Here is a 12,582-nt window from a genome sequence, read left to right on the forward strand (position 1 = left end):
TATATATACAATTACTGTCAGTGTTTTCTGAGGGTGTCTGAATTTGATCTCATCTTAGTCATCCTTGGGTAGAAGGCGACCTTTGACCTGCTTCCACTGTTGCCTGTTTTCCTCAGCCTTGAGTTCAGTATCACTCTCCAAATGGTTAACAAATGTCAGTGTTGGTCTCCCTCTTCTTGTGTCTGAATAGGAAATGTTATTCTTTGTTATTGTTGTTGATTGAGTATCTATGTTTTTAATGTTATTAATAATAAGGCTGGCATCTCTGTAGAACTGCCACCTCAACATGGTGGAAGGGGCTCCATGTAACAGTAATCAACCAAACCAGAATAGGAAAACTCAAATTTCACAATCAAAACACATTTTGTGAACATTTTGCAGTGTAGTTAATTTATGACATTTCTGCGCAGAAAATTTAGGAATCTTTCATGTTTCCAATATAATGTGTCCCAGGTCTTAATGTTCTTCGTCGCCAGGACGGATTTCTGTCACTTTGAACATGGCCAGGACTGATTTCCGTCATCCGTAAGGGAGGGGGAAAAAACAAATTTGGTTGTTTTCTTTTGTGGTCCTGTTAAAGCCACCCAGTCTACCCCTAAATGCGCCACTGCTTTCAACAAATGAAACAAACCACAGCGCACTTTTATCCAATCACATCAGAGCGGARCAGGGCGGGTCAGTAAAGCCAGCAGGTGAAGCAGTCTGCAGGAGCAGAGCAGCGGTCAGTCCTGAGTGAAACCTCTCCTCCCTCATTTCACTCCTTGGACTTTTGTCTATAAATCTTAACTTTATATTAAATATTTGTGCTCAGAGCGCCGTTATCCAACAGATATGTCCAACTTTGTGTGCATGATCAAGCTGCTTGTGCAAAGGCTGCACGCAACATTCAGTTTGTTCGTCCATCATGCTTTTGCTCTCCTATTTCACAACATTTCACAAGTTATAGTGTTCTGCCACATGTCCTGTTTTACTACAATAACAAGTGCCAAATATAAACCCCTCCATTGCTGGCGAGGATGCGCGTGTACCAAGCCAAACCACCTAGTGCGCCACAGCGCATGCATGCTGTGAGTCTGTCCATCCATCATCAACCAGTTCCAAACCATGTATCAGTTTTTCATAATACAAGCTGACAAAACTGACAAAAGTTATTTTCTTTATGTCACCATTGTTTGGCACAGAGTTAGTTTATGTTTTGAAGGCTGCATGATGTCATGTCAGTTTGTTGTGAGTGGACCTGTCATTAAATCAGGCAAAGAAATTCCTCCTAAATTCACTGTTGGTGGTTATCATTATTTTACCTGCCCATTGGGTAAAGTTTTTAATGTTCTTAGTTTTAAACATGCAGTTGAGGCTCATCATTGCTTGGCACAATGGCATGTTCTGTTACAAATAAAACTAAATGAAGAATGAACAATATAAATGTAAAATGATTCTCTAAAATCATTGTTTGTGATAAATTGTGTCACATTAATTTCATCATCATGGCTATAGCAGTTTTAAAAACAAGATGATGCAACAAATTAAATGAAGAATCTGTCTCTAATTTAKTTATTTAATCAAGTGTTTTTATGTAGGTAAAAGTATGTTTAGGAACCTGTAAAATTCACCAGAATGCAGGAAACAGGAAACCACATCTACTATTTGTGCTTTAGTGCTTTATGGGAACTGTGCCCACCACTGTTTAAATGGAACACACTTAGTCCAGTTTTATGTATTACAATCTGTTTAAGCAACACGGCTTTAAATTGAACACAAACAGGTTATTAGCATTGAAGCAGCACAGTGTAATATTGTTTCAGAAAATTGCAGCACATTATTTAATGACATTTAACGTACAATTAATTTTAAAATGTTGTATCTTGACAACCATAAATAATCTAGACAAATAAAAATATATTTGGAAAAATTCAGATTAAACTTTATTTTGTGTCAAAATTTTGCTATGCAATTCAGAATGTACATGAAACATATAGTCACCTTTTAAAAAGCTATATCAAAGCCCATGAAATAACACATTTTTATATACTATAGTTGTTAAAAGTACAATGACTTGCAACATGTTTTTTTTTTTTTACTATTTTGACATATAGCAACAATACTACTGGAAATATCCAAATTTCAGTTTCAAAATTTAATCTTTATTTCAAATCAACAGAAAACTGTTTTTGCTGGTATTCAACACATGGTATTTCTGGTTATATTTTAGCTGTTGGTAACTTATCATAAAGGTGATGAACAGCAAAAGAAATTATTTCAAGTATATGCTGTTAATTTTATGAAATGCAAATAACAAAACATTAAAATTATGTATTAAAAAATCTTATTTTTTTACTTTTTTGTGGTTATTTGTGTTCAATAGTTGACTAATGTTGCATATATCCTTAATATATTTAAAAAAGACTGAAATTACTTTGACTTTCATTCCTCTTGGGTGCAGCTCCTCAAGAATCTGAATTATCTTCTCCTGCACTTTCACCAATCATATCTTTGTATTTACTCTTAAAAAACCCAGCCTGAAAAGAAATAAATGAGATACAAAAAAACATTATAGTCCTGTATTTGTATCATCTGTTGTACTTTTTATTTATTTATTTTGTACTTTACTTGTGAAGGGTAATGACTCACCTTATACAGCCCAGCAGTGAGTAGAAGAAGAAAAGCCAACCCTCCCAGAGATCCTCCTACGATCTCTTTGGTGAAATCTGGTTCAGGAATCACATCTACTTCAGCCTCAATCTGAAAGACAAAGTGACATGATCTGACACCAATAAAAGTTTTATATTACATTAAAAGTGTTTATAATGTGCAGCCACCTTGCGAACAGGAGGGATGTTATTAGAGGCTGTTGAGAAGAAGATGTACTGGTTTCTGTCGTACTCTAAACTGGCTGTACTGGTCAGGATAAACTTGGCAGATGAAAAGCCGATCTGAAAGGATGAACAACAACAGAGTCTTTATTCAGATTTTATACCAGCTGACCACATTTGTATAAACAAGTTAGTTTATCATTTGAAATTATGTGTTCGTAAGTTTGAGATGAAACAACTTTTACAACTTGTCTGCTTTTAAAGCACCCCATCAGAACTGTTTACAGACTAAAGTTGATTCAGGACAGCCTTAAAGAGTAACTAAACCTCAAATCAACTTTTTGGTGCAGATTAACTTTCTAAATTGTGCTTTAAGTGTATTATCTTCATATGTATGTGCGAATTTTGACATTTTTGTGTAAACTTGCTTAATTCTGCAATATTTGGTCTAAAACTGTATTAATGCTGCCCTCTGTGGGTTGAACAGTTGCTACTGCAGTTGAATTGTCTTATTGGTTAAAACGGTACATGCTTACATCACAGCTCCTTTGTCTTGTGAATTTCAATGGCTGTGTCCAAAACGACAGGCCGGGTCCTCCGGAGGACCCAGACTATCCGGTCGCAGCGGGCCGGGTCCTTTGTACACCGGGAAGACCAGAAAAAAAGAGGCTGTGAATTTGGACGGTCTAGCTTCCCCTCTTTACCCCGGCACATGTCATGTCACCTAGCAACTGTGACGACGCTAAACAAGCAAACTTAAATCAAAATTAGAAAAATATCAATACATTAGCATTATTAATATCACAAGACTATAAAATTAACTTAAAGGTATCATTTGAAGAACTAAGTGACCCGCTGTAGGTGCATGTTTATTTCACGTTTTTTATGACGAAAAAATAACATGTAAAAACATGTCCATACAAATGATAAAAGTATTAGAATTACAACCGCTAATTTTTTTTTAATTTTTATATCACCATATTTTTATTTAAAATGTATTCTTTTCTCTCGCTTCGTCCRCCATTACTGGCATAAAAAAATCTCCGGTCGGGCCGCAATGCATTATGGGATATGCTGGGCCGGGAAGGATCCATCAGACCTGTCCTTCAATTCGGGCCAAAGGAAGGACGTATTTGTCGGCCGCATCGGAGGAGTCTTCGGTTTTGGACGGCCTTCGTCGCGGTGCTGTGACGTATGCGGCCGACAAATTCAGCCTTCGGAGGACCCGTCCTGCCATTTTGGACACAGCCAATGAACCATTGAAACAAGCAGGAATGGAAAATATTCTTCCTGTTCTGTTTGGACCAAAATAATAATTTACAGTTTGTTGCCTGAACTTTACGTGTTAGCTTGAAACAGCTATGAGAGTTTGCATGTATGTGATGTAACTAGCTGTCACATTCCCTCTTTCTGACCACACCTCCTCGCTCGTCCCCACACTTGGCCATGCCCCTCAGTGTCTTTTGGCACTTCCCACTTTATTAAAAGTTTTCAAATTTGGGATTTGGTTATGATTTCACAAAGTAGTTAGTCACACTTTAACACCCTGTACATTTCAGTTACCTGCTCTATCCATCCCGAGCTGAGATTTGAAGAGATTTTATATGACTTCTCCTCTAACCTTTCCATGAACGTGCTGCACCTGAACACTCCACACCACGCTACAGAGCAGTCCTGCGGGCAACAAATACAAAGCGATAGTTCAATTTAATTCAGTTTATTTACAAAGAAACACTTAACAACAAGCCATCTTAGGGCACTATAGAGAGAAAATAAATCAAATCATAAATCCAATTCAGTTACAGTTTTAAATTGATTTACATTCAAACTATTTTTATAGCAACAAAAAACAGTAGTCCATCAATATAAGGAAGCCAGCAAAACTGTCACAAGTTTTTACTTGGTTTCAGTCCCACGTCCTGAGCAAACCTAGAGGTGACAGTTTAGGATGGAATTGACTGAGGCAGATGAGCCTAGTCTTAAGTCTAGTCTTAAAAGCAGACAAGGTGACAACTTCACTGATAGAAACTGGAAGTTGTTTCCACAAAACAGGAACTTTCTAAATGAAAGCTCTGCCTCCTGTTCTACTTTTAGAAACTCTTAAACTTGCAGTGTGAAGTGAAGTGTTCTGTTATGAAAATACGGAACAAGAAGATCTTTAATATAAGATGGAGCTTGGTTGTTGAGAGATTTGTGTGTTTGGATGTAAGATTTTAAAGTATTTTAAATGTTTTTATAGTTATTGTATCTAGTAAAAAATAATAATGAATATTTCAACAAGCACTCTAGAAAAGTATACTTACCACAATTTTATTTTTCTTTATCAGTGCGATAAAATCTGTGACAGCAGGTTTTTCATCTTTGTCTCTCTGACAATCTGAAATCTGAAAAAAAATTATATCAGCCTACCTATTAACACTTCAATCCATCCCACTGCTGAGCATGAGCATTTATAAGTAGATTTGAGACATTCCTGCAAACTGTTCATATCCACCCAAATTTCTTTGTCACCGAGCTTCACAGGAACTCTGATCATCACAGTAAAATTCAGAGCTCTGATGTCATTTGTGACCTGGAAGAAAAAAGAGGAAATAAGACCAAATAAGTAGTAAAGAATAAGTTAAAGTCTAAACTCAGGTCATAAACTTTAAAGTAATCATAAATATTTAAGTAGAAAAATATATATTTTACCTTGACTAATTGCTGCAGTGGTTTCTGTAGATTATATTTTCCAAATGTGAAATTACTGTAGCTGATGGGGCTGAATGGATATAATTAAATGCATATTTATTGACACAGCTTAGAACAACTATTAGTTTTTAAAGTAGTATTTTTGTCTGAACAGGAAGAAAACTGACCTTTCCATTGTCATAAAAATGCTGTACTTTACTTCAATCTGTCTCTTTTTGTAGAGTTCACTTCCAGAGGAGTGCTGCTGGTTTCCACTAAAAATAATGTGAAAATATTAATAAACAATAAATGTGCATCAAAAAAAGCAGCACCTGTGACTGATGGTCAGTACCTGGTAGCGTTTGCAGTCACAGAGATCCATCTGTCAAGTTGTCTGCTGGGATTGAACCCATAGGAGATGATGAAAACTGCCTGAAATTAAAGCAAACAAGAAGAATAAATAACTTCCTGTTTTGACTCAACAGTCTGTGCAGCAGAGTAAATAACTAACCGTAGAGTTGGTTTTAAAAATAGGTTGGTCAACAGTGCAGTCTGTTTTTCCTGTTGTGACACCATCTTCACTGTCCAAGGAGTTGCACTCRATTCTTCCCTGCATGAAAAGATCAAACAGCTGTGAGGCTTTCAGGAGCTCCTGATCAGAGATGACCTGAGACTTGAGGCCTTACACGCAGAGACGTAAACTTCCTGTAGGAGAGCCCAACAGGATATGTAAGGATGACGTGACTGTTGTAAGAGTTTTCCCCTCTGTTCTCCACTGAGACAGTCACATCCAGGAGCTCATCGATGCCAACTTTAACCACCGAAGAGCTGAAAGAAAGATGAGAAGACAAGAAAACAAGAAAACAAGATTTCACAGCACCTAAGAGTTTCTGTAAGATTAAACTCAGTAAGAACAGTGAATTAAACTTTATATAGTGCAATATGTCATCTCAAGCACCTTGTAGGTGAAGAGTCTGGCAGCCTTGACTCAAATACACGACTGGAGATGAGATCAATAAATGGCTATAAAGAAAGACTAGCATGGTCCAGCCTTTTTATTTTTTATTTTTACAGATTTAGCCAATTGCTTATTTGGTCCCTGATTTCATGCAAATACCGAATGTAAATCAAACATTTATGCAATTTTTTTGTGCCTAAAAATGTAAATGTTTAACAGCACCACAAGTAACGCATATTTTTGTAACATTTTTCCTACCTTGTAAAATTGAAATCCACTCTCAGGTTATCTGTACACACCATGTCAGCACCACAGCTGATCTCAAACCCAATCTGTGAAACAAAATATGATCTTAAGAGCAATGGTGCCAAGGCCAACACATTACGTTGTTTTAAAATTGCACTGCAGAGTTTTGAAAATGCAACACTGAAATTTGACAAAAAGAAAACAAATGCATAGAAAACACTGTATAAAGCTGTGAAAAGAGCATTTGGTTCAGTTGATTAAATGATTTGAAGTGACTCACAGGATGACGGGTTGTTGTTTGAGCGTCCTGAGAGAGGCTTGGTCTCAGATTTGTGTTGGAAGGAGAACCAGCAAAGATTAAACTGAGCTCATTCTGTAGTGGATTGAGCACATCTTCAGGACAAGACTGTAGGAGGATAATGCCATACAGTATTACGAGTGGGCGGCACAAATGATAAAACCAGTGTATTTTTGTCATGTTGGATTTCTGATAATTACAACAGGTTATTCTAATGAACTTTACCTTGATGAAGAATTTCACATTGCTGCACTTTTGTCCATTCAAATCAACAACAATGGATCCAGTTTGGTCTCTTGTATCCTTACTGATGTAAGCTCTGTTTTTTGGAGTCTTACGAGTTGCATCCAGAGTTAAAGTATAATTAATTTTTCCTTGAACTGAAACAGATGTATTTTTTGTTTAAAATAAAAGGTACCCACAAATTCAAATAAATTAATGGAAAAATGAAGGAACCTGAATCTCTTCCAGACAGTCTTCTCATAGTGAAGCAGATTTTTGCTGTGCCTTCCAGTGGTATTGCACAGTTTGCATTTAGAGTTGGGATTTCATTTGGGCTGAAGGACACAGTGGTATCCACCATCACTACTGGTCTGCATCTAAAAAGGGACATGTTTGGAAGAGTCAAATCATCAGACTTTTTCTTTTGTAAATCAATCAAAATGACAAATTGATAATAAGTCTTGTCAACCCAACTCCTAATATACTCCTAAAATAAGACAAAGAGGTAAAAAAAATCAACCAGACTCTAACTTACCTGAGTAAGACAACTGTACCCTTTGAACCCACGGCTAAGTCAGGCAGTGTGTCTCCACTCTGATCGTAGGACCACTGACTGATTGACAAACCAAAGAACTTCAATCCTGATTTGACTTCAGAGGCAGCGATTCTCTGTGAAATAGAAAATATCTTGATTTTTTCAGACATAAAATGAAAAGATTGAAGCTGCTGGGGAAAATCAAAACAACACTTTTGATGATGTGTAAATCATCAGTCTTTTGTCACCTGTGAGTAGGTTGGGTTCATTCTGCTGCCTCCTTCACCATGAAATATATAAATGCTGCCTTGCCCATCTTTCTCCAAAGGAGCTCCAACAGCTAAATCATTAAATCCATCTGCATTTAGATCAGGCAGAGCAGCAAGAGAAGACCCAAACCTCCCTTTGTTTGATGGATCTCCTCGTAGTACTGTTAGTTGTGATGGAGAATCAAAGTGACACTCCACATTCTGGTGAAAATGTAGAAGATTATTTTTTTCATTGATGGAGAAATTACCAAATTAATCCATAAAGTGCACTTAGTATGGATATTATTTACCAGCCGAGTTAAGGTGCAAACATAAACTCGTCCCTCTCTGTCTTGGTTCTTGTACATGGGAGCAGATATGAGGATCAGATCAGTGTATCTGTCGGAGTTTACATCCATGGCACAAACTTCTGCCCCAAAATATGCACCAGACTGAAACAATTCAAGCAACCAATTACCAGTAAGTTATATATGTATATAAAGTAAACTAATAGGTTAAATGATTCAATAGTTGCATCTTATATCACCTCTAAGCTTACCTGCTGTGGATACGGGTCAATTACTTTTTGGCGATCCTCTCTGTAAACCGTGATAACAGCTCCTCTGTGTTTGTATCTCGGAGCACCAACAACTGTCAGTGTGCCAGATGTGGTTTCAGCAACAGCCATGGAATAACCTAGAAATCAAATATCATGAACAATTAAAATATGTGGCCATGCGTTTCTTGAGGATTTTACTCCTCAGTTCATCACCAAGTTGATGTCATTTGACAGAGTTGTGGTATGTACACTCTCACGCAATATTTTGTGTGATATAGCATCATCTGAAATATATGTCATACATGACTGTCAGTTACTACCATGCCAAATTTTAGCTCGGTTTCTGTAAACCGGGCTTAGCTATGGCAACCTTTGTGATCACTTTACTGTAGAAGCCATTTTGAAATGAGTTCTTGAAATGAATCTGTAGTTTTTACAAAATTCCTTTCAAATATGTATAGTGATTCATGAGATATTTTTTCTAATGGTACTGACAGATGACCCCCCCCCCCACAGCTGTTGCTGTTGACACACATGCTTTACATGCATTACTCTTTTGATTTAGTTTTTGTTGTTGTTTTCTCACCAATATAACTGTCAGACTCTATAAACTTTGGCTCATAAAACCCAGGATTTATGGCATTTGAAAGTGAATATTTCTTGTAGCCTCCTCTCCATTGGTTAGCACCAACAATGGCCATTTGAATGCCCTGTAATGTAGAAATAAAAGTCTAAAATACCATTTATTTAAAGTGTGATTTGTTTTTAACATTAAGACTTTAACTGGCACTTAAATAATATCTAGTGTTTCTTTTTTACCCCAGGTACATAAGCTGCTCTGAACCCCTCTTGAGACATTTCCAGTTTCAGGGTCTCGCCATCCGTTTGAGATCCTGTGATGTCAAAAGAAGTGAGAATTGAGTTTCTTGAAAATCTTCAAAGGTATTTCAGGCATTATTCAAGCAGTTTGACAAAAATTAAACTTTCAATGATAAATAAATAAAGTAACTTTTGATTAAAGCATATATTTTGAGTACTTGTTGTATAGAGCTGTAAGTACAAATTGACTGGTTGAGAATGGACAGTAGGTTTAGTTAAATACCATCTTTACCTTCAATTGAAAAAATTTTATCTTGCAGACTCTCTTGTATTTTGTAAAGGGCGTCAAAGCTTCCCACGTGAAACGTAAAGTTTTCAGGGGGATACGACGCAATGGTTCTGAGCTCTTCTTTGGCTTCAGGGCTTGAAAATGCATCCCCTACCTATGTAGGTAAAAATTATAAAGAGAAATACATCAGCTGAAAGCWGCTAAAACACTTATCTTAAAGAAATACTAACTTATCTAATTTTCACTCAAAATAAATTATTAAATAGTTTGAGCTTACCACGCACTTTTTTCCCCACAGACACAAATTACTTTACAAAAACTTCTGGAGTTTAGAGTAAAAACATGACAGTTTTGGACCTTCATATTTTAGAATGTCTTTATGTYACTGAAAACTCAAAATCCTAAAAGATTTGTGACTTCATGTTTCAAAGGTTTAAGTTAAAAACACAATATAACGAAAAGCTATTTTGATTGTGTCCTAATAAAACAAATAAGGATTGTACAGGCCAGTTTAAAAGAATCACTGAAGTTTATATGTATTTTCACATTTTTGGATGCAGCTTACCCCAATAGCAAATCGAACAATGTTTTTGTCATTAGCTAATTTTATTGCTTCTGGAAAGTCACTGCTGTCACTAGATTCTCCATCAGTAATGACAATCAAAATCTTCTTCACCTTTGATCTGGAACCTCTGTTCTTTGAGAAGACATCAGCCCTGTTGAAAAATAAACATTTCAGTATGCGTTATGTTCCTAATCTCTGTCCAAAAGTAAAATGAGTTTAGGCTAGTTTAATCCTTTAACATAGATGTACTCACACAACAGTTCGGATGGCTGCAGCTGTGTATGTTCCTCTTGCCATTTGATCAATGTTATCAATTTGTTTTTTCCAGTCTGCAGTGCTAAATGTGTCGAAGTAATAATGAGTTTGAGTTTCGGAGGAAAACTGGGTGATGGCAAACTGCAAAAAACAAGGACAAATACAGCAAATGAAATAGAAATATCACTCAACAAGCAAAATGAAAGCTAAAACTAGCACTTTATATAAAGAACATGTTAGGGGGAAATGTATCATTGTGTAAAAAGGAAGAAGGGCTTAAAAAATCAACTACATAAAAATATCCTACTTTACCCAAACACTGTAAACTTGAGTCTTACTTTAGTATCTTTTCCCAGGAATGTACTGATTAGATTTTTTACAAATGTCTTCATTCTTCTAAAATCTTCAGAATACACACTCCCTGAGCCGTCCAGCAGAAATGCAATGTCAGCTTGTGTTGAACACTCTGTTAAGAAAAAGAAAACCAGTGTTAAAAACAGACTTTCACATCCAAAGTTTTTGATTACCTCCCTTAACTGAGATTTTGTTCTTGCATATACAAGTGAACTGCTTTGTGACTGTGTTCATAAAGTGCACCTACTCACATTCTCACACAGCATTTTTCCTATCACTGGGAGAAACACTGTATRACAGTGTATGACTGTGATAATGTTGTAATATATGTAATATATCTTAATAATCCAGATAGAAAAATCTATTAAAAAAAGTTAAGTAGGTGCACTGGATGAGTTCTTCTTTGCTGAAAAAACATTCTTGTCTGTCCTTCAAGAGGTGAACAGGTAAACTCAGTCTTGTAAGCGGTGGATGACAAACAAGTTTACCAATAACAATCAAAACTGTCAGTTCACCTGCAAAAGAGGATCATCAGCCTAAAGATCGGTAGTTAGTGCCCTGATTAACCCTATTGTTCACAGAGGACTGTCAGCACCATCAGCCTAATGTTAGGTCAAGTTTATCTATACAGTAACTACTGACACTGAAGAAGTTTCTAGGAGGAGAGACAAAATGTTTTTTTCAACAAAGAAGAGCTCGTCCTGAAAACCTACTGTGATTTTACCTTCGGTAGAAGATGGGAAAGAACGTCTAAAGCTGTTATCCCGGTTTATCTCAATGCACAAACCGTTGTACATGGTGATTGTTTTGCAGTCTTTAGGTATGGTTGGACCACAAGCCTGAAAAAAGATCAAGTTTCAACAGGTTGTTAAGTTGTTGTTGTCTTTGTTTTTTTTTTTTTTCAAGCAACAAAGCAAAGTTTTTAAATTATATAGTTCAAATTTCTGCAGTTCACCATTTATCTCACCAAAGTGTTCTGTGTTGTGGGATCACTTGTCATTGCCAAACCAAGGGACATGTTGATTGCAGTTAATTGCCCTGTGGAAGTGTTCAGCATTCTTAAAACACAAACTGAAAACTCAGAAAAATTATATTTTAAAATGATGACTAGAAACAATTGCAATTATGACACATTAAGCCTTTCCTCATGTGATGCTATTACAAATTCAGCATCACCTGTGTTTAATCTAGAAATGCTCATAGACAAGTACATATCAGACTATTGGTACCCTCCAACAGAAGGACTAAATGTAAAACAGTTTAGTTCAGTTTTGCTGCATGCTGCAACCTAGTCAACGAAAGGCTAAAGCCTGGTTTATACTTCATAAGACGTTAAAACATCACATCTCAGTGATGCCATTATGAGACATTCTTTTTCACATGCATGTTTTACATTAAAAGAGAAAATGCAGTAAGTCCAGGTAAGCCCTTCCACTGCAACACATGCAAGAACATGGTTGGCAAAGTGGATTTTAAAATCTTCATATGGTGTTTTTGGGGATGGTAACTATGCTATTCTCCTCTCCTTGTGTGCGAGCACATGGATACATATTCATCAGTTTCGCACAAACTAAAGTAAGAGAAATTTAAGATAAGAATACAAAAATGTTCTTGCACGAGACCCATTGTTTTTCAAACAACCACGCTTAGGCTTAAGCATTTACAGGAAGAACGGTTGTGTTATTTTTTCTGTATTTTTCTTTTAAATGAAATTAAAATAAAATTTTAGAGATTTTAATGTGGCTCCTTAATAT

At 36.2% G+C, this 12,582-nt stretch overlaps 1 protein-coding gene across 1 annotated transcript in view; it reads right to left on the reverse strand.

Moving 5' to 3' along the window:
* Positions 1-1,899: 1,899 nt before the first annotated feature.
* LOC106521365 (integrin alpha-M) overlaps positions 1,900-12,582 on the reverse strand; it is a gene marked incomplete at its 5' end in the record, with an annotated part of 38,604 nt that continues 27,921 nt past the window's right edge. Inside the window, 27 exon segments of the mRNA XM_014013905.1 lie at positions 1,900-2,516; positions 2,629-2,739; positions 2,817-2,930; positions 4,374-4,484; positions 5,114-5,194; positions 5,284-5,382; positions 5,502-5,571; positions 5,669-5,755; positions 5,833-5,912; positions 5,992-6,090; positions 6,167-6,308; positions 6,697-6,770; positions 6,965-7,090; positions 7,208-7,362; positions 7,439-7,581; positions 7,740-7,873; positions 7,988-8,209; positions 8,299-8,439; positions 8,547-8,683; positions 9,133-9,256; positions 9,366-9,439; positions 9,658-9,808; positions 10,220-10,370; positions 10,473-10,615; positions 10,813-10,940; positions 11,553-11,667; positions 11,796-11,866. Of these exon segments, the coding sequence (XP_013869359.1) occupies positions 2,445-2,516; positions 2,629-2,739; positions 2,817-2,930; positions 4,374-4,484; positions 5,114-5,194; positions 5,284-5,382; positions 5,502-5,571; positions 5,669-5,755; positions 5,833-5,912; positions 5,992-6,090; positions 6,167-6,308; positions 6,697-6,770; positions 6,965-7,090; positions 7,208-7,362; positions 7,439-7,581; positions 7,740-7,873; positions 7,988-8,209; positions 8,299-8,439; positions 8,547-8,683; positions 9,133-9,256; positions 9,366-9,439; positions 9,658-9,808; positions 10,220-10,370; positions 10,473-10,615; positions 10,813-10,940; positions 11,553-11,667; positions 11,796-11,866 (3,155 nt within the window).

The sequence above is a fragment of the Austrofundulus limnaeus genome, unplaced genomic scaffold (assembly GCF_001266775.1).
Source record: "Austrofundulus limnaeus strain Quisiro unplaced genomic scaffold, Austrofundulus_limnaeus-1.0 Scaffold108, whole genome shotgun sequence".
Classification (NCBI taxonomy): Eukaryota; Metazoa; Chordata; class Actinopteri; order Cyprinodontiformes; family Rivulidae; genus Austrofundulus; species Austrofundulus limnaeus.